The sequence below is a fragment of the Tursiops truncatus genome, chromosome 13 (genome assembly GCF_011762595.2).
Source record: "Tursiops truncatus isolate mTurTru1 chromosome 13, mTurTru1.mat.Y, whole genome shotgun sequence".
NCBI lineage: Eukaryota > Metazoa > Chordata > Mammalia > Artiodactyla > Delphinidae > Tursiops > Tursiops truncatus.
Genome location: NC_047046.1, coordinates 67498269 through 67524956, shown reverse-complemented (window position 1 = coordinate 67524956; position 26688 = coordinate 67498269). Strand labels below are relative to the sequence as shown.

The 26688-nt window shown below is 38.4% G+C and overlaps 1 protein-coding gene across 1 annotated transcript in view; it reads right to left on the bottom strand.

Moving 5' to 3' along the window:
- Positions 1–24265, bottom strand: part of DCC (DCC netrin 1 receptor) — a 776413-nt gene extending 752148 nt beyond the window's left edge. The window contains 2 exon segments of the mRNA XM_073789896.1: positions 10320–10640; positions 24157–24265. Coding sequence (XP_073645997.1) covers positions 10320–10640; positions 24157–24265 — 430 coding nt within the window.
- Between the last annotated feature and the right edge of the window lie 2423 nt (positions 24266–26688).

The window sequence follows — 26688 nt, the reverse complement described above, 5'->3', positions numbered from 1 at the left end:
AAGGGGACATTTACTTTATTTGCAACTACATCTTCCAAACCAAGGCACCTCCTGAACTGACACTCAACTGGAAATAACCTTAAAGAAATAGCCACACATTCGCTCATAAAGTACCCAATGCACTGTGGGACCCAAAGGATGTCCCTGGAAACAATGATTAGATCAAAGAAACACTAATTATTTTTTACGTCATGTTCCAGCCTTTGGAGAAATTTTCTCTTTGCGAGAGGAACCACAAAAATTCAATCCAATAAAATCAACCAGCACTGAAACTTAATGTTGAAGCTATATAGATTTTATTAATCTTTAAAACATTTTCTTAAATAGATTCCTAGCTGGTGAAATGTTCCAGGTAAAAAAATCTCAGCAAATGAAACCTCATGAACAGTCCTTTTAAGGGTAGTAAAGCTTTGGGTTACAATAAAAAAGATAGATATATTTTTTATAAAATAAAATTTGTAGCAATGTGTATAACAGAACAGTAAATTAGAGGGATTATAAATCAAACAGATTTTATGACTGTGCTGTTCATGAAGAGATTTAAAACTATTTTTAAAGAAGACAACAGCAAAAAACAAGAAACAGGCCCAAAATGGAGTCTCTTGTGCTAAGCCACACACATTTAACAAGTCAGTCTGAATTACTTGGTCAGCACTAGTAAGATAATCTGCCTAAAAGACCCCAACTTCCTCCAAAGGAAGACAACCTTGTCTGAAACAATCCACTCTTTGCTAGAAATTTCCTTTTTCCTCTGCTTCTGCCTATAAAGCCTCTTATTTTGTTCAGCTCCTTGGAGCTCCTATCTGCTAGATGGAATGTTGCTTGATTCATGAATCATTTAGTAAAACCAATTAGATCTTTAAATTTACTCAGCTGAATTTTGTTTTCTAACAGGACATAGAGGCTTAGCTAAGAAGATTCATCTAAATGGAAGGGTGTATGTGCATGCTCTGTATTTATGTCTAAATATCTCTGGGTAACCTAGGTTAGAATGTAGACAGTGTAAATTGAATTGTTTAAAGATCCTGATGGGAGATGATAGAACACAGACTCTCTTACACACACACATCCCCTACCTGTACCAATATCTACTGATTTATTTACACACAATCACACTGACCTGAGCTCACTAGATTCCGAGTTAGGCATATAACCGTCGGACTTCATCATCCTCTAGAAGTTAGAGCAGCTCTTTTGGGTTCCTGCACCTAATTCCAATGCGTGTGTGTGAAGGTGATTTCCCACACCACCAGCATTTCTCTGGACATCAGTGGGTGTCCTTACAATTCAACTCGATCCTGACACCTATCTATCTGCCTGGAGACAGCATCAGATTCCACAGGTTAAGGGTTCATTCCTACAAGACTGTCTCCCTGTCCATCCACTTCAGATGCCAGTCACGAGCCCAGGTTGTTACCTGTGCTTCTGACCAACTGGCTATAAACCAGAGGTTCTGATGACCTCCTCCCTGGGCTCAATTAATTTGCTAGCGTGGTTCACAGAACTTAGAGAAACATTTTACTTACTAGATCACCAGCTTATTATAACAGGACATAACTCAGAAACAGCCAGATGGAAGAGATGCACATGGCAAGGTATGAGGAAAGGGTGTGGAACCCATGAGACCAAAGGCACCATTAGCCCAGCACCTCCACCTGTTCACCAGCCTAGATTCTCCTGGAACCTTCTCCTTTTGGATTTTTATGGAGGCTTCATTACATAGGCAGGATTGATTAAATCATGGACATCAGTGATCGATTCAACCTCCAGACCCTCTCCCCTACCAGAGCCCATGGGGGTAAGACTGAAAGTTCCAGGCTTCTCATCACTGGCAGGGTTGGTTCCCCTGGCAACGAGCCCCTATCCTTAGATGGGGTTCAGAAGTCACCTCATTCACATAACAAAAGACACCTTTATCACTCTAGTCACTTAGGAAATTCAGAAGGCTTTAGAAACTCTGTGCCATTAGTGGGATAAAGACCAAATATAAATTTCTCCTTGTGAATCACAATATCACAGCCCCACAGCTCTATATGGCCCAGTCAGAGCAGGTGCCTCTGTACCTGAGTGGCATTTAGAGACAAGTCCCAGTTAAGGACCTGTCTGAATTATGTGTTGCTTCTCACAAAAAAAGGGCTGCTTCTCAGATGCTTTGGGAAGTTTTCCCAAACTGCCTTTCGGTTTAAAACACTCTGACCTCTGGGACTAAGGCAATAGGTTTTGTCTTTTAATAGAAAGTCTCCAAAGAACTTTCAGCTGTAGCTCTGAGAGTGGCAGCTTTGAAGGTACTATATCATATTGTACTATTTTAGTATGTGTGTGCATATGTATATGTGTGTGTGTGTGTGTGTGTGTGTGTGTGTGTGTGTGTATTCCCAGTATATTGTGAAATGAGTAGATATATTTGGGTTTGGGGATTTACTGTGATTATTTATTTGCTATCAAAAATATTTATCATTGTTTTATTGTTGTTGTTACATGCTAAACTCATAATTCAAGGTCCAAAACAAGTTATTTGCTACACTAAGAATATGTGGCCCTAAAGATGTTAAAAAAAAAGAATATGTGGCTCCTTATATTCCAATGGCTGCCTAGTCACTAGAAATCAACTTACTGACTTATTCTAATTCTCATCTCTACCAAATAATAGACATATTTAACAATTATAGGAGGCTAGACTGCTTATTATAAAATATATAGATATAGCTTATAAATATAAAAGTAGATTATTAAAAAGCAATACCTGGGGCTTCCCTGGTGGCACAGTGGTTGAGAGTCCGCCTGCCTCGGCAGGGGACACGGGGTCGTGCCCCGGTCCGGGAAGATGCCACATGCCGCGGACCGGCTGGGCCCGTGAGCCATGGCCGCTGAGCCTGCGCGTCCGGAGCCTGTGCTCCGCAACCGAAGAGGCCACAACAGTGAGAGGCCCGCGTACTGCAAAAAAAAAAAAAAAAAAAAAAAAAGCAATACCTTCTTAAAGGGAGATGTTTTCACTGATGTATTCAGTACTCTCATTTCTAAATATGGATCCTGACAAGAAAAGTTTAAGATAATTTAGGGACTATATACACTGAGATTTTCCATGATTCCTTCTTAGTTTCTAGAACATTCCTAAGCTTGAATATTTCCTTACTTTGTAGAAAGACTTGTATCTAGTATAAATATCTTAAGTTGTAGATCTTTACTAAATTTAAATGATAAATTTTAGCATGGACATAAAAAACAATAGAAAAAAATCAGTACCAGTGATAGGTTCATAAAAGTAAAATGCTCTATTAAATTTATTATCAATCATAATTTTATCAGAGATTTACAGTTATACCACCTGATCTATCTACTTTACTTCCTCTGATTTAAGTCTTTGTTAGCCTGACATTGATAAAAAAAAAAAAAAAAAACCCAGAAAACAAAAAAAAATCTCTTGTATTCCAAGGGGGTCTTCTAGAATTCAAAAGAGTTTTTGGTTAAAACACACCACTGTACTGTTTTACTATTAGTATTACTAAATAGTATTACTATTTTAGATATTACCCCTTCGTTTTTATTACAGCACCAGCAAAAATCAAACTGTAGCTAGCTTAACAGTTGAATGAAAGAACAGTGCTCTTAAGATACTGAATTTTAGAATGAATAATTACTATTTCCACTGTCATATGAATTAGAATTCATAACAAAGAAAAGGCAGTGAAAGGTTGGAAGATTTTTTAAAGTTATTTTGTTGATGTTTCTACTATAAAAAGCCCTGTCAAGTTTTCTTTTGTAATTTTTATAATGCAGACGATGTCTTTCTACTCTGCATATTTTATTCAGGAATATATTTCTATTTTAATTTTACTGCAGAGTTAATTGACTTAGGAAGGAGGCAACTAAAAACCTATTCTTTAAAATGCCATTATTTAAGTTGAGGGTGTGGGAGTGTGTGGGTAAGTAGGCACTGGGCAATTTTGGTGATTATCCCAGTTTTATTTGGCAATAAAACTAAAAGAAAATTATAAGATTAGCACACATACAACAATTACTTATAACACCACAATCCTTCCTTAAATTTTCTTTCTTTCTCGTGCTTTAACCACAAAACAAAAGAACACTTAGCTAAATGAAGATAATTAAGACCATTAAGAATTATGGAGTCAGAACAATGGATTTTACTGCTCACCAGTCTGAAAATAAACAATATCCCTCTCAGTATAAAATGTAAAACTTTGCTCTGTAACTGAAACTTCCCCAAAATAGAATTCTGAGAGCATTCAAGAGCACTGGGATGCATTTTCCAAACTGCTTCACTGGATGAACTTGACCTTCTAGGCAAGATTCTTATATTTGTTCTTGTAGAGGAAAGGAATATGAGCACTTTTTCTTGCTATTTCCTTTCTATAACATTTGAGTGGCCCGAGGCAATGTAGTTTATTCTTCCTTCTCTTAAGACAATCTCCTTTTTCTGTTTCCTTTTAAGTAAAAACGTAAAGGTCAAGTTATCATTTCACAAACTGCTCCATTCTGCTGAAGCAATTCTAGCTTCTCTCACCATAATATGCTTTCACTAATTATTTCATAACTCATTTAAATTGGAGGCATCCTGGAAGGGAATTCATTGAAACTACTCCTCAAGTCACTAATTATTTTTTTTTTAAACTCAGGGGAATTTTAATTATAATGCCTGTGTTATTTAAAAGCAGAGTGCTACAATTTGCATCTTGAAACATCTATTGTAATAAGGAAGTAAAAAAAAATACGCCCCTGAATGAAATAACACAAGTAAATGCAATTTAGTTGGCCTTTTATTTTCTTGATTTTCAAGGAAAAAAATGCAAATTCGACCTGAATTATAAAACCACTTACGAAGATAAAAGGTAACCAAAATCTTGCCCCTAGAAAGACTATTTATAAGCTGATTTTAAAAATCACATGTTCTCCACATTTCAGGAGAGATTGATCTTGTGTCATTGTTTAATGCATAGCTGTGTTAGCAAAATCTTATCTTAGAAGAAAACATCCAAATCATAGTGTTTGCCCATGTTGGGAAGGAAAAATCTATCCTTTACCCTTCTAGGTTCTTCTGACTGGTCTAAGAATTAAATTGACATAAGACAGATTAACAGAATATCACATTCAATTTCATACGTACAGGAATCCCACATATATGAGAGCGTAAGAGAACCCACATATGTGAGAGGTTCAAAGACAGAAAACCAAAACGAGGTATATATGCTGTTCTGAGCTAAGGAGTGGGATACAGGCCGGGGCTTCCCAGGACAGGAGGGTCACTCACAGGACAATATAAAGAAGAGCAGACATTTAGTAATTAGATATTTGTCCTGCCATATAGATGGGGCCACTTAGATAAAGTGTATCTCTGGCAATAACTCTTTTTCTGGGAAAAATCCCCAATTTAAATTCTTCTAGGTTATTAAGGGACAGACAGTAGTTTCTCTTGAGCCCATAGGATCTCCATTGCTTTCAGCGCAAAATAATCCACATACCAAAGCAGCACATCTTGGGGAGGCCTCTTCTGAACCCCTAAACCCATAAGAAGTTGATATTTTCAAGGCAATAAATGGATAAAAGAAATCTACTATTATTTTCCCCTTAGTTTCTATTTTGGAGAGTTTGAATGATTAAAAATAAATGACTAAGTGAGAAACTATTCGCAGTATCCTTAAACCTAGTCCTTAGACTGAGAAGCAAAATGATAAGGGAATAAGTGTGTGCCAGAGTTAGACAATCTGAGTTCTAGTCTCTGCCTGTAGAAAGCCACCTACCTCTTTTCAGTTTGTTCTCTGTCATTTTGGGTATCTATATCACTGGGCTTTTTTGAGCATTATGAGATAATGTGTATGAACATACTGTGCAAAGAGCAAAGGACTATAAAAAAAGCAAGTCAATGGTTTTAATATTCAAGACATAAATGCTTAAAATTAACAACAACAAAGAGAATCTACCTGGACACAAATGCTCTGTAATGTATCCTGCAGTCAGTGTTGCTTCACATGAGGGAGGAGAGGCTGGCCGCCTTCCAGCCCCAAGAGTGTGAATACAAGCAGAGGAAGCACTTAGGTTGCAACTGGGCTTCTAAGAGCCCTGCAGGAGAAGTAGATGGGCAAGCAGTCATGTGGGTAGGTGGGTGTGTTGGATGGTGGATGTGTGGTGGTGGTGTAATCAGGGAAAATGAATAAGATGACTCTTTCATGATTATTTGGAGGAGCTCTGTAGTGATCTGGTTTTCTTACACATCAGCATTATTTAAACTCCCAATCTAGACCAAATAACTCCTGTAGACCCAGCCTAGGTGACTCTTTTTCAGTTGGAAGGGCATCAAGGAGGCTTGGTTGAGAAGATTGCCCAGCATCTTTTTTCCAAAATGACAGCAGTTATTGCTTGGTCTAGACCCAGTACAAATTATATTGGCTCCACTGACAAAATAGATCAACTTTTGAAAAATGAATTTTGTAGTTAAACTGATTTTGGCATTGCTGGCCAACAAACTGCAGAGAGATTCAACCATTTGAAAACTCAATTCAGTCTTGCCAGTTTGTAATTATGGATTGCAAAGGCAGATATCTGATCTAGGACGATAATATTTATGGCTCAGGATTTGCAGCCTATATTTACCTCCTTCCCCCCCAAATTTTTTGTACCACCACATGGGAATATTGAAAGTTGTCATTTCCTAGTAGTAATAATTGTAATAACACAATAACCATTATTAAGTCTCTTTATACTACTGCTGCTATTGAATAAGAATCTACTCTGCACTATGGCTTTACATCCTAGATGTTATTTGAAAGCCAGCACAGCCTTAGGAGGTAGATTATTATTATGTCTGTTTTATGGAAGAGAATACAGGCTCAGATAGCCGGTGACATCTGGCAGAGGGAAGACGTGCTTGGCCAGATGCAAACTCATCTTGATGTTATAGGAAGAAATAAGGAACTGACACATGCCTTTTATTTTTTTCACGTAGCATGAATATTCCAGCACAGTCCATCTTCTAATAGTTAATGAATTTGTAGACTATTGAGATATAAATCAAATTATTCCAACTCTGCCCATCAAGAGTAGGGACACAGGGCTTCCCTGGTGGCGCAGTGGTTGAGAGTCCGCCTGCCGATGCAGGGGACGCGGGTTCGTGCCCCGGTCTGGGAAGATCCCACATGCCGCGGAGCGGCTGGGCCCGTGAGCCATGGCCGCTGAGCCTGCGCGTCCAGAGCCTGTGCTCCGCAACGGGAGAGGCCACAACGGTGAGAGGTCCGCGTACCGCAAAAAAAAAAAGGAGTAGGGACACACATAGGTAAATTTAACTAATCACATCAAGGTCAATAATGAAGAAGTGGATGAGGAAGAGAAGGAAGAAGAGAACATTGGCCAGAAACTCTCCATAGACGGCAGAAAGCCCCACATCTTCATTGGTAAAACAAGTATCTACTGAAAAACTACTAAACACGTCTGATGATTTTCTAGGTACTGAGTGGAGAGGGTGGTAGAAGAAGTTATATAAACAAAGACTGGCTGTACTCCTCTCTTCAAGCTGTTCTCCATCTAGAAATGCTAAATAGAGGTACACGATGCAGATAAATACTGTACCATTTTAGATTAGAGCTAATTGGATACAAATACAATTCCCAAGTTTCAGCCAGTACTGGCCAAGTTGCTTTCAAATAGAGATTTAACAACCCAGGTGTTCCTTATTGATAGAACTCACAATTCCCAGAAATACTGACAGTCGGTAGGCCGTAACACTGAGATTTTTAACAAGATGTTGAATGGGCTGGTAGCCCCTCATTTCCCTTTCCTACTCTCTCTCCCTCTCCAGCTAAGCATGTACTCAGGGCTTAAAGAGCACTTGAGAAGTTCTTAGAAAATAGAATGAATGGTGTATGGCAAGATCATTGCATGAAATAAGCTGACTGATTAAGGACCAATTTCATTTGCCACATTTCTTTTTATCAAGACACTTTGAGAAAGCAAAAATGGAAGAGAAGCATTCTATTAAATGGGCTCTACACAGCACCTGAGGGTAGAGAACAGATTTTTTTTTTTTTTTTCTCATCCAAAGAAAAGCTGCCTGTTACCTTTTAGGAGTGGTTGGTTTACTGACTGCTAACATTTTAAAAATGAGATTAAATCAGGCCCGTGGTCTTTATTACAGGGAAGATATATGCCCCTTGTGCATTCCAGTGGTTTGGCCATCTTAACCTCAGCAGACATAACACTGACATATGCTGTGTTGCCAAACAGCAAGGTAAGTGTTTAAAAGGCTGTGAATAAGCCTCATTGCCTTGAAATGATACAATCTAATATTAAATTGTAACTCAGTGACTGAATCTGCCAGCCTATCCTTGTACAGAATACGAAAGTCAAAAGAAGAAGCCACTTTATTTTGATATCTCACAGGGAAGGGATTATTCTTCATCTCACCATTGAAACAGAGCATGTAAAAGTGAATCTAGATCACAGGAAACAGAAACCACAACTTACCAGGACATTTTCATTAACAGCACACATATGTGTGTGCCTTTTGGAACAGGCATCAAAGTACCATCCTGATTCACTCAAATCAGCAGAGCTACGTTGTATTGTGGGCAACTGACGGATGGGATGTGAGCGTCCAGAAATTCTCAAATGCGGGAAATCAGACTGTACCCTTTCTGCTTCATTTGGAGCATTCCAGGAAAGCAGTTTTTACCTTCACCCCCAACACTTGCTCCACTTTTCTTTTTTAATCAATCATCGTTAACATAGAATTTCAGTTCTCTCCACACTTTACGCTCATCAATCACATTTCAGACACCCATCACTCAGAGATCCCAGGTGGCTGATAGCCTTGGTTTTCCTGATCAGGTGCCACCTCATGTGTGAAGGAGACGCTCGGCACCCATGCTTCAGTCTAGCGTTGCTAGAGAAGGTGGAAGGTTCCACTAGGTAGGTTGACCCACTATTCTGGTTTTACATGGGACTGAGGGGTTCTCAGGACCAGTACTTGCAAGTGCTAAAAGTAGGTCAGTCCAGGTTAAACCAAGATGGCTGACCACTGTATCGCCAGGACATCTTTGCTCTAGAATAGTCTTGTTTAACTGAAATATGAGAGAGAGTCCTTGGTGGGGAAAAGAAGCCATAAAAGAGTGGCAGGAAGTTGAATTTATGGACTGATCGCTTATCTATGAGATCTAATTTTTTATATCATAATCTGACAAAATCCCTTTTTTCAGATTTCAACTTTATTGCATCTTTACTAGAAGAGTACAAGGGGGGAGGTGGTCCTGCCTGATTGTCCTAGTAAATGTCATGGCTGAAAATGAGTCCTCATTCTCATCAGTCTTCCTGTATACAGACTACATGGACCCTGGGAAAGGAAACCCATATCAAATGACTACATTACGGCCTATTCATTCAAGTGAATAGAACTGAAGATTAAGTTTGAAAGGAGCCCTTCAAACCTGTTTACCTATCTGAAGGCCTAAATTTTTTTCAGGTTGGATCCATTTGCCTTGTTTTGTGACCAATATCAAAATTAAACAACAGAAAAAGATGAAAAAACAAAGTCAAAGCCCAACTTTTAGCTGAATCATTACAGAAATGAGGAAAATTTAATTCTTCTTCCTACAGGTCTACCTCTGAAAAGAAATAATCATGAGCTACCCTCTAACCAAAATAAGTGGGGCAAAAAAGAGCAATATCCATGGATTCCAGAACATTCAGTACTGTTTCTTTCAGCGTCTGCACCACTTCAAAATATATATAAAAAGAAAAACTTTTCATCTTATTATTCGGTTATTGAGTCAATACATTACCAGCATAAAGATATTTGGAAGCACTATTCAAATTTTTATTTTTCATTTAGAGATTTATATGTTATAGCCATTATAATTAAAATAAAATCCACTGCTCTAAAGGCAAAAAAAACCAACCCAAACAAATAAACAAGCACACACACACACACACACTGCAAATTTTCATCATTAGTGAGGCTGTAAAATGGAATTAATTAGGAAATTATTTTTCTAATATTTTTCTATTAATGAAAACTCCTTCCTTACACATAAGTAGTGGGTCAACTTGAACCAAATTTTGTTTTGGAAAATCTCATCATGTTATGTTAATTGTTGAGATTCTTCTATTGTTTTCCAAGCTAATTTAGGCAAAAAGTCAATCAAGACCGTGAGGAAATAAACATACATGTTTTTACATTTTTTCCTTTTTCTTAAAAAATATACATTGTTTTTACAAATATTAGGGTTTTTTTTTTTAATCTCAAAAAGAAAAAAAAAGGAGTAGAAGAAGAGATGGAGAAGGAAGAGGAGGAGAAGGAAAAATCCACTTACCTGCCACTGCAACTTTTGCTGTCCGACTAATAATTGACCCAGAATCTCCTAAAGATGCCTCACATTGGTAGAGTCCCTCATCTGGCTTATGGTGCCTGGAGTGAAGTATGTTTTGTATCAACAGAGAGCCATTTGGAAGTTGCTGCTTCCTTTCGTCCATCCCCAAGGCAAGGTGGATGCCATCTTTCTTCCACTTGATAACTGGAGCTCCTCTGTCAGACTCTGCAGAGCAGTTCAGGAGGACATTTCCTCCCCGCATCGTGACGGCATCAGAAGGTTCCGACAGGAAGCGCAGTGATGTGAAAGACTTAATCTGGAAACCTGGAACATGAAAGTACAGGGAAATATGTTCACTTATTCAAATAGATCTCAGGAGCCAATCCCCTGCCTTTTCTTCACAAAACTTTTTCAAAACACCTGGGGGCTTTGAATAATGTCCAAGGCTAAATGAAACTTAAAATCAAGGATGTTTTGTTAAAGAAGTGAAAAAGTGTCCAATTGAAGTAACCACAATTAATGAAACTATCGGTCTCAAAAGTAATAATATAAAAAATTAAGAATTTATAGAAATCTAGGCATAGCCACCATCACATATCAATCAACACTTGAAAATTTAGACAGAATAGACTAATATTTTCCAAAGTAGCCATGGTGGGACTTCCCTGGCGGCACAGTGGTTAAGAATCCACCCGCCAATGCAGGGGACACGGATTCAAGCTCTGGTCCGGGAAGATCCCACATGCCACGGAGCAACTAAACCTGTGCGCCACAACTACTGAACCTGTGCTCTAGAGCCAATGAGACACAACTACTGAGCCCACATGCCACAACTGCTGAAGCCCGTGCGCCTAGAGCCTGTGCTCTACAAGAAAAGAACCACCACAATGAGAAGGCTATGGACCGCAACAAAGAGTAGCTCCCAATTGCCGCAACTAGAGAAAGCCCGCACACAGCAGCAAAGACCCAATGCAGCCAAAAATAAATAAATATATATTTTAAATAAATAAATAAAGTAGCCACGGTTAGTAGTGGGGTAGCTAAGATTAGGGTGCTATTTCTATCTCTGCATTCTGAGTTTAGTATCCAATAAATTTAAAAAGAAATCCACTCAGAGACAGTATTTCATTAACAATAATAACAAAAAACCAGCTCCAAACTGGCTGGGACAAGTTATTTAGAACAAAGCTCAGGTGTGTTTTAAATAGGTAAGAGATGCCACTTGCAGAAGCAAGTCAATAAAGCTACCACCTAAAGTCACAGACCCGTGATATGTCTCAATTTTCATCCAAATGTTGCTCACGAGCCAGGAAGTCTAGGTGAATATTATAGTTGGATTTTTTCTCATAAACATCTATGAACATAAGAAATCAACAGAAAGAATAGAAGGTTGTTTAAGAATCTGGAGGAGGTAAAACACCTACAATTAGTTTAAGTACATTCTTTTCAGGGCTGGCATCACAGCATTTGGCAGAATATTTGGTTGTTGAATCAAAGACTTTGATGAGGTCTCAGGAGGTCATGGGGCTCACCCTTTGCTCAGACAGGTGTATACCTAAATCACTCAAGCTCAATTACTTTAAATTTCATTTTCAATGATTTCTGGGCCTAGGGATTCTACAATATCCCTTGCTTTCAATATTGAATCATTCTTAGAGTCTTAACTGAATTTTCTTGCTTCCATTTAATCCCATTTTTCTCCTGAATCACCCTGTGTAACAGTGCGGAGGAGAGGAACACATTTAATTTCTTTAAAAATACTCCCTCCCCTAAGTTATGTTTGGCTTCAATCTTCCAGGATAACAATCTCAACTTCATTAGCTTCCTTAATTTTTCTGTGATGGGAACAATTTTTGTCATACTTGGTGAAAATGTTCCAGTTTTCTGTTATTTAAAAGGCAGGCACCTAAATTGCTTATCATCAGTACTCTTATAATAAAGGATTGACCCATAATGGCACCAATGGACAGACTCATTTCTAGCTTTGTATACTCCACTTTCAAGATAAAGCAGAACAGCTTCTCACCGTTTCTCCATGGTGTTATCTGCCATGTTCCCACAAACCCAATTTTTCTAAACCTTATATTCAAAATAAGTCTGTTACTTTATTGTTTTTGTTGAAATTTGCCCATCATTCATTGTCATACACTCATTTCATCCAACTAGGTCATTTACCCAAAGAAAGCAGCTGGAAGTTTGCTCAAATTATTATAAATTGTAAAATAACAGTGAGCATCGTGTCTACTGTAAATTATAATGGTAAAAATCCCAAAAGATACAGCCTCATCCTCTCATTGTCCAATAAGGTCCTCCTCCCGTCAGATTGTTTTTGTGTAGCCAGCCTAATTATTACTGCCCATCCCTCTAGTGGAAAGTATATCACATCAGAAGTCTGGATAATTAGCCCTTGGTCCTGGCTTTACTATTTAAAGATCTGGGACTCAAACAAGCCTTTTAAATCTTCAGAAGCTCAGCTCCTTCTGTGAAATGAGGGTGTTGAACTTGATGATCTCTAAATTCAATATCCAGTTTGGGAACTTTCAGAATTAGGATGGGTTGAAGACATCCATCAAATGAATGCTGCTCTGAGCTTACTGAGCTGCTAACAGTGAACAGCTAGCTAGAGATACACCAAGGATGAGAAAGTAGAAAGAAGTTCTAATGTCCTTAAATGTCAAGATATTTCACTAGAGGAATACCTGCAATTTCCATACAAGTAGCATTAATAAGGCAGAAAAAAATTTAGAATTTAAGACCAGGCAACTATATTAAAAAGCACTGATTGCTTTTTTGTTCTTCCCGGGGCCTATATTTTAAACAACCACCTCATGTTGAACACCTTATTTATGTCACAGAACACACAGTATATTTCACACAGCTGTTTATGACACCATGTTAATGAGCATATGTGCCCATTATCACAAATAAATAATCCACTTAATCTGAAAGAAGAAGGTTATGACAGTTTTCAGCACTGTGAATACATAATTTGGGAAAGTTAAATAAAGATTAACATTTCTTCAGTACAACTATCCTTGCAGTTTGCTGGCAATGTGAGCTTTTGTGCTCCTTTTCACAATTATATTTTGAACATGTGACTCTGGAATAAAGGTGTCTCGCTGCTTGAAGTAACTTGCATTAGTTATTTCATTTTTAGAAAAGATGGGCATGGACCCAAGCAAATGTAATCTGTTGAGAAATAAGAGGTGTGTCTCCAATGGTCCTGGTTTCAAAGTTTTAGCTCATGGTAGGGGCAAGCTGCCTCCACCCCCTTGGAGAGTATACACAGGCCTAAGAAATGTCTCACTGATAATTACACTGACTTCAATCTAGGCTATCCTCCTCCCTCTTCTCTTAGAGTACTAGTTCCCCTTGGAGGGATGGGCCTACCAGTGTATCATATCTTATAAAATAATTATATCAAATTGTTTCATCTAAAATTCAATGTGAAATCAACTACACTGATTTAATGTAGGAGCAGAGAAAGAAAGATGATAAAACTAAAGAAAGCAAAGAAGTACAAATAACATTTGGAACTTGTGGCTCAAAAAATAGTGGCTGGAATTTGGGCAGAGTTCCATGAGGATACAGGTCGCCTAGGAAATGGGTGAAAGATTTAATCAGAAAGCAATAGAAGAATGCTTTGGAAGAGTCAAAATGAAACTACCTACTTTACAATTTTACAGAGGATTTTACATTAGAATAACAATGGTGAGAATTTCATCCAGAAGAAAGCCAACAGGAGAAGTTTTCCCTTTGTTTTGGTTTGGTTTTATTTTTAAGATGCCCATGGTCATTCTGTTGAACCCTCAAATAGTAACATTTCTCAGTCTTGCTTCATAGAAGCAATCCTTTTGGCCTGCTATAAAATTACATAAGGTAATTATATTTAGAGAAATGTACTTGAGAATACCAAAATCCCATCCAGTAAGAAATTTGTATGAGTGAGTCTGATACCAGAGTTCATGATAAGAATAAGTGAGTCTCAGCCCTCTCTCTCTCCAAATTTTGTCTTGGGAAGATTCCTAAATCTTCTTTGTCTAGGATTTAGGCAAAGAGCCATATATGCATTTAACTAACTGGTATTGTTTCTTATCTGTGTTGGTCCAAGAAAAATAGAGTATCATATTTTCCTTAGACATTGTTCTTTTTCTTCTTCTTCTTCTGAAAGATGGTAGTTCATAAGTAGATACGAACACAGCAAAACCTTTAATGTTTTCCTAATGAAAATATAGAGGAAGACCTACTCTTAAGAGGTGACCCAAAGGAGAAATATTAACATCTATTTGCTTTAGTTTTGTCAAACATAAATAAGCATAGGAGAAACACTCCTAGGGATATTCCAGATTTATATTAATTGAGCACCTAGAGATAGAGAAGATCCTCAGTGTGTTTTAGAAACTCACCAAAATGATCAAGCAAATAGTAAAAATGTTTCTATAAGATTAAGTCCCTTTGTGCTTGCTCTCCTTATCATATTCTTGTTAATTTCAAAGACCAGTCACAGAGGCAGACTTAGAATGGATTTTTAAGGTATGACATTTCATCTACAATATTAAACATTGCTAAGTGTGAAAAATAATTCCCTATGAAGTCAGAAACTCCTTTCCAAGTCCAATGTTTTAGAGCTTCTGCTTAAAGCAATAAAAGCTAAAAAGGAAATTTATGAAAAGTAGCATGAATGTAAAAAGAAGCTCCTAAAAGATTTTAAGATTAGAAAATGTCATACAAATCCCCATAGAACTTACTCTGCATAATTTTGTCTCTTTCAAATGATGAAAACTTTTACTTTGGGACCCCTGGAGAGTCTGTGGATCCCCAAATTCATGGAATCAACCCAGAAAGTTCTGCCATTATTATCTTTTCTTAGAAATATATTCTACTGCATCTGTTTCTCTTGTGTTAAGATAAAGAAAGAGAACTCCATTGAAAGAAATTAAAACTGTTCTATGGGTGACGGAATATAATCCATTTTCAATTAATCAAACATCACTTACATGTGCAGCTGCCACTCTGGAATCAGCCCTCGCAAAAGCTTATAATGTCTGTGAGGCTATGTGATGGAGGAGGGGATTTAAAAAACAAAACAGAAACCCATGAATTAACAGGTCCCCTAATTAATGTGAACATTACTTGGTTTAGGATATCAGATTATAAATCTGACACAGTGGTTCTTAAACTAAGGTCCCCAGACCTGGAAAAGCAACACCACCTGGGAACCTGTTACAAATGCACGATCTCAGTCTACACCCCAGACACATGCAATTGGTCAGCAACAATGGGGCAGAGTCCCACAATGTGTGCTTTAATTAGCCTTCCAGGAAATTCTCACATTCACTAAAGCTTGAGAACTGCTTCTCCAAAACTTCCAGCTGGGGAAGTTTGGGGATCCCTACAGCTTGGGGATCCTTGTGTTTTTTGAACTATCTTGTTATAATGTTCCATATTTGGTGCATTTGTGCAATATGGTCAATTCTAAGTAGAAAGATGAAGTTACCAGGATGATCCAGGAATGCGAATAACTGAATACCATTTCAACACTTTTTTTTTTTTTTTTTTTTTTTGCGGTACGCGGGCCTCTCACCGCTGCAGGCTCCAGACGCGCAGGCTCTGCGGCCATGGCTCACAGGCCCAACCGCTCAGTGGCTTGTGGGATCTTCCCGGACCGGGGCACGAACCCATGTCCCCTGCATCGGCAGGCGGACTCTCAACCACTGCACCACCAGGGAAGCCCAACACATATTTTATTAATATTTGTTGTATAGTTCTCTTTGAGAGGCTGAAAAAAAAGTAGGGAAAAGGCTAAGAAAGAGGGCTATTGGTGACGACACCTCATCTTTCCTTTGTTACCAGCCCTCTGGACACCAAATGGCCATACTGGATTAAGGAAAAAAAAAATTCTATAGTCAATTGAACATTTAGAATGTTCTTTGGAACATTCTTGGTTGTTCACACAAGGAGCTGTCAAAAGATTTCTTTTAATCAGCTGCAATAGCTATAATCCTCTTGCAAAAGAAGTTTTGGAAAATATATTATTCTTTATCAGATTACATTTCTTTCATTACCTTTTAGCTCCACAGTATAATTACAGCATTTAAAAATACTGGAACTCTAAACACTTGCCTGGGTGACCTGCCCCTCAGACCAGTTTAGTCTCCAGATGGGCAAAACCATATTAGCACTCATTCTGCTAGAGCCTTGGAGGTATACTTTATATGCTTCATATTAATGCAAAACATTAACTTCAGCCAGCCCAGAGTGAGAAAGTGTATCTAACTAAAGCCAGAACCAATGACCACAGTGGTTTCTGTGAAGTATCAGTGCTTTTTTTCGACTACATAAGAGACATGGTAAAAATACTTGTCAGAAGATGTGGTCATATCTTTAAAGGATGGTGTGCATTCCAGCCCTTCAGAGAGACTATGTTCAAGCCATTCGACTTCAAGTTTTTATTACAACAAACGGAAATCAGAAATGAATGAGGTTTTATGGCATTTATTACTGAATTTCAATAAGGCAAAGACTTAACAGGAAGAAACACGAGTGCATTTTACTATGGGAATTTATTAAGTATCATTAAAATGTAGGGAAACAGGGCTTCCCTGGTGGCGCAGTGGTTGAGAGTCCGCCTGCCGATGCAGGGGACACGGGTTCGTGCCCCGCTCCGGGAAGATCCCACATGCCGCGGAGCGGCTGGGCCCGTGAGCCATGGCCGCTGAGCCTGCGCGTCTGGAGCCTGTGCTCCGCAGCGGGAGAGGCCACAACAGTGAGAGGCCCGCGTACCGAAAAATGTAGGGAAGCAATGGATGAAATGAAAAATTTTAAAGGATAGTTCCAGTTTCTCCCCCATTAGCATCTCTAGATTTAGCCAATAAAAATTAAAGATATCAGTTACACTTGAATTTCAGATAAACAACAAATAACATTTTAGTATATACGTGCTTAATAAATGCTGATATGAAATAAATATTGCATAGGACATACTTAGGCTAAGACATTTTTTGTTATTTATTCAAATTTCAAACTTAACTGGCCATACTGTATTTTATCTGGCAATTTTATCCCCCATGAAATTATTTCCCTGAGGCCATCGCAAAAGTAAGCAAATAGTATATGAATTCATACTACCCTTCTCAGTTCTGACGTATCTACCAAGAGTGAACTCTTGGAAAATTACCATGACTGAATCAGGAAAAGTGATTTTAGTGTCAGGACACTTGCTGACCTAGTCCAGTACCACCAAATATACAGGTAGAAAGGTTGCTGAATCTGTTTTGTTCTTAACACAGCAATCCTTCTTTTTCTCTTCCCTTTACAAGACAGGGAGCAAAATTCAGAAATATAAATACAGGATGTGAAGTTCAAGAAGCCATGGTCCCACACAGAGGCTCCCCATCACACATTCTGAGCACGTGGCATCTTCCACAAAGCAGTGGAGGCTTTGCAGAGAGATCTGAGGTTTTTATAGGGCAAGAAGTGTGTGCCCCAGGCAACTGTCTGAGTGTCCGCTGGCTAAATCCAATGGTAAAGAAAAATGATAAGGGCCAAGGTAGAGTGGGGGAGTAGCTTTCTCATCTCTTTGCTGCTTCAAGAGCTGAATCTCTAAACCACAGCTTGATTTTGCTGTGTGATACTGGGCAAATTGTAATGGGATTATTTTTCAGCTCAACAGGTAACACAGTCTGACTTCTAGGTTATCATTCCCTAGGTCTCATGCAAAATTAACACTTAAAAGAGAAACTTCGATGTGCTGCTTAATCTGCCCTGGGTTTGAACCTTCATCCCCTGCCTCATTTTGGTAAAATGTAAGCTGGCTTTCTCCTCCCTTGTGTTTTTCATCAGTAGGGGGACGGACTGCTTTTTATGAATACACAGCTGTCAACTGGAACACTGAGAAAGGTTTTTCAGAGTATTTAGAAAAAGTACCAGGTAATGGTATCTAGTGTATAGGAATCTCTCCATCCAGATGGCAGTGAAAAGTGGACAAGCATTGGAATGTCAGGTATTGTTAAGAGACCAATCAACTTTCAGAACTTTATTATTAATCAAGTTGCCCATATTTACTATACACAGATAAGAACATATAAACATAAAACCAAATGTCATAATACTCGCTCATAATCCTGCTTCACCTGGTGACAGCCACTGTTGAAATTTATATGCATTTCCTTGTAAGAAATGATTCAGTTTTTGATTCATAGTAATTTGCTATTTTATCCACATGTTTGTAATAATATGAGAGAGAGAGAGACAGAGAGAGAGAGGGGTTATATCCTGATCTCTCTTCCTCTTCGTACAAGGACCCTAATCCCGTCATGAGGCCCCCAACTAAACCCAAAGGTTCCATCTCTAAATATACACCAGGAGTTAGGGCTTCAACATAAGAACTTGCCAGGGCAAGGGCGGTGGGAGGGGCACAAATATCCAATCCATAACAGGCGAAGAATAGGTATCTAGGGGAAGAAATCTGCGGGAAACAAGACCAAGAGGTCACAGGGAGACGTGTAAGACCTGGTAGACAAGCAAAATAACTTTGCTTTAACACTGACAAAGAAGGAAACCAAGTGGAGAGTTTTCAAGACAGTGCAAAGGTCCAACTTATGTTATAAAAACAGTAGTTTTGAATAGGGAAAGACACTCCCATCCCCCAGCCAGGACACTGGAGACACTTTTGGTTGTAACAGCTGGGAAGGGTGCTACTTGCATGTAGTGGGAAGCGACCAGGGTTGCTGCTACCCATCCTACAATGCACAGAACAACCCTTCAGAGGACAGAATTATCCAGTCCAAAATGTCAATGGTGCTGAGGTTGAGAAATCTTCTTTTAAAAGAATCATCCCGGTTGCTGTTTTGAGAATAGGGGTCATTGGAAGAAGAAGGGAAACCAGTTGGGAGGCTAGTGAGAGATGATGTGACTTGATAAGAAATGGTCAGATTCAGGATCCATTTTTAAAGGTAGAGTCAGTGGGGTTGCTGAGGGATTAGATATGGATTGTTGAGAAAAGAAAAGAGTCCAGGATGAGTCCAAGTAGATCAATAGAGCAACTTACATAATTTATATGCAAAAAAGGCACACTTGCAAAACAAAGCTCTCAGCACAAGGGGTCAGGAGACCTGAGTACTTCGCCTATCTCTGTCACTCACTAGCCCCTCTGAGTATGGGCTACACCCCTGGGAGCCAATGTCCTCAACAATGAAACAAGGAGTCAGACTGCATGACTTCTAGGTGTCTTCAGCTCTCTTGTTATAAAAGTCTATGAGTTCACACATATTAGCTTTGCTACTTACAAAAATCACCCTCAAATTTAGGAGAAAATTTGTTATATGAAGAGATCTGCCATAATCATGCTGTGATCAGTTTATCACAGACTTATATGAGAGCACAAAGACGTGCAGGTACTGAAGGTGCCAAGAGACCAACAACCCACCTTCGTTATCCATGAAATAGAGAGAAAGTCTAATCTTTTCTCTTGAAAATAAAAGACTGCAGAGGTCACTCTGCCAACAAAGCACAGGCTGTTTTATTATGATTCATGAGAAATGAAGCATTCATCTTGTGGAAACTGCTGAATATGTGAAGGATTAATTCCATAAAGGTCTGACAGGTCCTGGGAAAGCCTTGAAAATTCAGCAAACCTCATGGTTGATATTGTGGTATAAAGTCTGATGGGGGTACCCATACTGGTAAAACATTTGTGTTACAATGATCCCAATTTTCCCGACACAGAGGCCCAACAGTGTTTTTTATTAAAATGTAGTCATTCTGTTTTTTTCTTTTTTGAATTTTTGAATTTTATTTTATTTATTTTTTTTATACAGCAGGTTCTTATTAGTTCTCTTTGTCAGGATACTTACTGTATCTTGTCACAGCAGAAAGGTGAGCTTTTCCTGCTTAGTCTATGAAGGACATCAAGAAGGAAAACCCACAATGATAAGAGAAACATCAACATTGGAACTGAGAGCCAGTGAGCTTTGAACCACTCAGGAGGTCAGCCTTTATTAAAGGACCCATGTAAACAACTTGTTTTATTCAATGATGATTTAGATTCTACAGGAGATGACTTAGAGAGCAAGGACGAAGTCTCTTTAAAGGATCAAAACCATAATGGGAAGTCTGAAAATGAAGACACACATGTGTATTTCTCATCTAAAAAGAGTTAATTGCATGCATGAGTTAGCTTTAGAAGTTTCTAGAAATGTTCGCATTACAGTCGTTCCTAGAATCCGGTGGTTATTACCTTGGACCCAGCATACTAGCAGGAGGGGACCAGAGTTGAAGGCACCCTGTGCCCGAACAGTGGCCAAGGAATGAGTGACCCGACCATATATATATATTTTAAAATGCATTATTCAAATGTATAAGATCGAGTCAATATCTGAATGTCTGGAATGCCACTATTGGATGCAATCTGGAAAGTTCTCTAGACTGAATTATTCATAAATCCTTTGCTGGTCAAGTCCTACTACAGACACCAAACAAAACAGAGGGCAAAGATTTCTCTAGGAGCTGTAATCACTATAGTAAAAGGCACTCTCAGTTCACTTGCTTTCCAATATGGCAGGACATCCAATAATATCTTAGAACTAGTTATAAATCTTAAGCCAATTAAATAATAAACATTAATCCTCATCAGCTCTCATTTTACAAAATGGAAAAGTTAGACCACAGGCCTGTACAGAGATAGAAAGTCTCCCTGCATAGCAGTGACAGTCCCAGCTCTTAGAAGTGATAGGTCTTTATTCAATGTCTCCTCTGGCTCTATTCTTTCTATCACATATTTGTGAGAATTTCTTCCTTATTATACCACAGACTCCTGGGGAGCAGAAATGAATCACGTTTGTCTCTCTGTATCACACAGCCCTTAACTATCTCAGATGCATTTAATAAATATCTATTGAATAAAGTTACACTGACAAAAACATGAATAATTTAGGAGAATTGCCTATATCAGTGAAAGAAAATCATAACAGAGGTTAAAAAAAAATGGATCTCATTCTCTTAGATTGGTTGTGAATGATAAAGATTACTCAATATTACTGTCAATAAAAACAAAAATTATCAATATTCATACTGATAATATTTCCTTGAGCAGTCTGAAGAAGGGTTGGCCAACTTTCTCTTCTATTAAGGGCCAGATAGTAAATATTTTTCAGCTTTGTGGGCCAAGAGGCAACACTGAGGATATTATATAGTTATTTCTAGGATGATTTAAAAGTTAACCATTTAAAAAATGTACAAACCATTATTTTAAAAAGAGGGTAAGGGCCAAATCTGGCCATCCCTCCAGGCTGTAGTCTTGACCCCTGTTCTAAGAAGATGATTCTGCTAATCATCTGCTAATTCACAGTGAAGGGGATTCAAGCTTGGAGCTGCCACCTTGTGCTAAACTCGCCACCCTCAAAGCTGCATTCCTCTTGGTAATGGATTTACCAGTTACGAAAACTTTAATAAGAATATTTGGTCTATAGGCACACAAGTGAAGTTCATTATAGTTGTTCATTCATTCATGCATCTCATTAAATATCTATTAAATGGCTATGTAGCTCCCCCACTACCTTGCTCCTTCTAATAGCCCTCTAGTTCAGGACCACAGACCACATGCTTCATCCATCCTCTCTCTTCCTGTCCTTCTCCTCGCTGCCTCTGGACACTCCCTGGCCTCTCTCATGTCCCTGCTGCCTGCTGTACCTATACCTCAGCAAACAGAGTGGTTGGGGATTCCGTGGAAAATGTATTCTTCTAATTACTGATGATATATGCAACCCATGCTATTATCATATCATCATTTACTAAAAAGCCCCAGAGAAAAGGAAAACAGTCTTGTTAGCTTTTTTCATCTTACACGAATAAATATTCAAGGTGAAGGGAAAAGCTATTTCTTTTGTTTTCTTGTTGCAATTAAGCCAGTACAGTCTAGCCTGCTCTGCTATAGCACAGTAGAGTTTTTCACTGGCTTTAAAGAGGCTATAAAATTTCAGTTATACATGATAAATAAATCCTAGAGACTGACTGTACAGCATGGTGCCTATAGTTAACAATGTTGTATATTTAAAAATCTGCTAAGAAGGTGGATCTTACGCTGTGTTTTTAATAACAAAAAAAAATAAAGAGGGTGGGAAGAGACTTTTGGAGACAATGGATATGTTTACGGCATTGATCCTGGTGATAGTTTCACAGGTTTACACTTATCTCCAAACTCATCAAGTTGTATACATTAAATATGTACAGACTTTGTATGTTGATTATACTTCAATAAAGTTATTTTTAAAAAAGACATCTGGGTAACTCTCAGTCCTGAAGAGCTAGGGACTTATAGTATCACCAATGGTGAGCTGTGGGTTGCAATTAAGGTTGCTTCGCCACTTTTTACCATTCCTGGACAAACTTCTATCCAGTTGCTTTTTATGTATTTATCTTATTTGACCTTTAACAAATTCCTTTCACATTGTCTCTAATTGAAAAATAAAATCAGTAAGGGTCAAAGCAAAGAAATGATCTTCTGTGTCTCAACTGAGGAAGAGTAAATGCCTTAAATTTATCTAAATAATAAACAGCAGGTTCCCTTGAATGATAGAAACTGTAATTCCACTGAGAGGTCCAAGTGTTACCATAACACACTCAGAAGTAAATGTATACACAATTCTCAGATGAAACGCAAAATTGAGAGCAGAAAATGTGCTGAGTTCATTGAGTGTGGTCCACAGGCCCCCATCTCAAGTGTGGGCTCCCTTATAATTCATCAGCTGGAGACACTTCCTCCCCTCACGGCCCACGATCCCAGACAAATGCATCTGCTTCTTATCTTGTTCTGCCCCACTTACAGGTTCTCACCTAATGCCTTCAGCTCTTTTAGCCTCATATTACCTAACGATCAGAACAGGCAGGGACTTAATATGTGTCACCAGAAGTTAAAGAGGGGGTTACTTTTGGTTGTATAACATTTTGATTTGTATGATATATACCAGAACTGTAATTTAAAAAACCATAATTAGTATAAGTGTTAAATCATATTAGCCAAAGCACTTACTACCTTTTAATGTAATCAAATAAATAAAATCTTCCCTCTCCCCTTTTCAATTCTTTTTCTCTCCAGTGAAAAAACAGCTTGAAAAATACCCCTTTGCTATTGCATAGCCACAGGAACGAATAATACAGACATGAAAAGGACTGATAATGATCAAAGTCACTTACATACAGTCAGGTTTATTATCCTGTGTAGGGGGTGGTCTGGAGGTTAGGGTTGGGGGTTATTTACCACCTTAAATCATGGGTCAAGGTCTGGGATGGTCTGGGAAGAGCCCACTGGAATAAAGTTGCCCTGCACTTCCATCAACAAACAGGAGACCCGGGCACCTATGCATCAACAAACAGAATGGTGGGGGAAAAGGCTGGAGGAATAACACCAAAGCAGAAAACCTTTTTCTACCTTATTTTCTCCTTGAGACTGACCCTCAATCACAAAACCCAGATTTATTCCACATAACTGGATGTAGAAGAAACAAGGCATTTGATCAGCAGAATTTATAAGTATCAGGCCTCCCAAATTTTGATTAGCCCAGAAAATCTGTATTGATCTATCAAATATATTAATATCTGATCTACTACTTTCAAAATCAAGAACTATGACTACCATTTTGTTTAAATCTCCTTCCCTATTTATGTTTAGCACTGATGAACGCATAACAGATAATAATTTTAAAAAGTGTTAGGTGGCGTTAGTCTCAGGACAAGAGAACATCTTTAACATGTTCAATGAACCAAAAATGAATAAAGGAAAGACAGTGAACATTTTGAGCTTCCTTTAGTACTTACTTTCCAGTAGGTCCAAAGTTTGGTTTACCCACTGCAGGATTCACCTGGAGTCTGCCATTTATGGGCAAGCAGGACCCAAAGAAGCTCATAACCAGACACTGTAGATTAAAGGCTTTCATGGATGCCCACTTGCGCATCTCCAAGATAGAAAGTCAGTAACGCAGTTTGTGAAGGTTTTAAAAGTAGCTTTTAGGTGGGATTGCTGTTGAACATCAGCATGTCAATTTTTCTTCACCACCAATGTTAAAAAAAAAGTAAAATTTAACCAAAAATGTATAATAGGAGGACAGGCTAACTATGGCACTGTACTTTTTTTTTTTTTTTTGCAGTACGCGGGCCTCTCACTGTTGTGGCCTCTCCCGTTGCGGAGCACAGCCTCTGGACGCGCAGGCTCAGCGGCCATGGCTCAGGGGCCCAGCCGCTCCGCGGCATGTGGGATCTTCCCGGAGCGGGGCACGAACCCGCGTCCCCTGCATCGGCAGGCGGACTCTCAACCACTGCGCCACCAGGGAAGCCCAGCACTGTACATTTTGCTCTTGGCTAGTTTCAAGCTAAATCACTGGTGTGATCACTAGGATAATCACATATTTTTTATATAAATCTGATACTTTTGAGACTGAAAGAGAACTCAATTTATAATTATGCCAGGACAACACGTATAAACTAGAATTGTTTGAGGCAACCTGGGAGGCATAGTCTCCGACCTATCACTGTTTTAAAGATGACACAGATGTTCAAACTTGCACTCTCTTTTGAAATCTGTTTATTTTTGTCTGATAGTGAGAAATCTTGTCAGGAGCTAGAAGCATTCAGAATGAACTATATTGAAATATAGTATATACATTTCTATTTCTGAAATGTATGATATACTGTCATGCTTCTGGAGTTTTCGTTAAATTTGTGTTTAAAGAATGACTGCCTTATTCTCACTCAATGTTGCTTACTCCTTAATGGAAATGTCTTTGGGTAGGGGTAAAAGGCCAATGTTTATTGGAACACCTCCTGGTAATAACTGGAAAGACATGGCTGTGGGTTCATCATACTGGCCTGGAGCTACAAAGAAATTGAAATCAAGTGATTAAAGATGTGATTTGTCTGAGTGAAGGGGACTGTGAACCAAAAACTATCACACTTCCCTGTCAGTTTGCAAAGTGACTGTGAAAAATGACACATGAATCATGGTACAAAGGACCGCGGCCACTCAGACACTATTAACTCCACTGGCTTTGACCATGAAGAATAACGGCAGAATGAAGTATGAGAGTTGGGATCATAGGCAAGAGACCTGTTCCATCACATTAAATGACTCACAACTCTATGTCCTTTTGCTTAATAGTGGTGGGTTCAATGCTTTGACACAAATAAATACGTTCAGGAAACCTTTCTAGTCAGTGCTGACATCAGCAACTAACAGTTTATCATGGCCACAGCTAAAAGCAGGGGAAAATTAAGTTGGTATTTTTGGTTGCATTAATTTATTAATTCATACAGAATACTTTTTTTTTAAAATTTACATAGTACTAATGGATCTTCATTTGACCACGTCAGGAGAGTGCACAAATAACTACTAGATACCTTAAACACTAATCATAGTTTTGAAGTTCTTCATTTATAGGAGGGAAGAACAAGGGGATCAATACTTAAACCAATTATATGATTTCATTTTCAACCAGCTGATGAAATTATTACTATGTTGATTTTAGGGAGGAAAAAATTATAACAAATTATAATTTTCCCAATGGATGAGTTTGAATTTGAAATATTATCTTTGACTCCAAACTCCATTTCTGCCTGTCAGATTTGCTTCTCTATATCGGGACTCTACATTTTTTTTTTTTTTTTCGGTCAAGGGCCAGAGAGTAGATATTTTTGGTATGTGGAGCAAACTATTCAACTCTACCACTGTAGCAGGGAAGCAGCCACAGACAGTAGGAAAAGATACCCACCCTGCCCCTTCCTCCCGAGTAATCACTAGAAATGAAAGCAAATAAAACCCCAAAACAACAACAACAACTAAACCCAAAGAAAAACCTAAACAAAAATAAATAAGTAAATTGTGCAACACACTAATAGGCTAGAATATATTACAATGATGTCCCTGTAATACCTCCAGTAAGTAAATCTGGATAGGAAACAATCGTGTTTATGTAGCATTCTCTAACCCTCTCTTCCAAAGCCCTTTTCTGCCCTCCACCTCCTGGGCATCCAGTGCTCTCCTACTGGCATTAGTGTTCTCTTCTCAAAATTCCCTCTAGCCCTTCCCTTCCTGGCTGAATCTTACTTTCTAAACTCTTCTTTCTTCAGCTTCCCATTTTAAAAATCTATTCAAAATAGCATCATCTAGTGGAGAGGAAGTTTCGATCATTTTTACCTACCTTTAGGTATGATTGGCTAAAACAACTTAATATGACAACCTTAAAGTTATCACAATTTAGTAAAGTCTAGGCTGAGTTAAATTCAGTAACCATAAGTCTCTATGCTAGATATTGGGAGTGGGAATGTTTCTAAAGAAAGCAATGTATATCTGAAGCCATAAAAATTTAGGATTTAGTAAATTCAC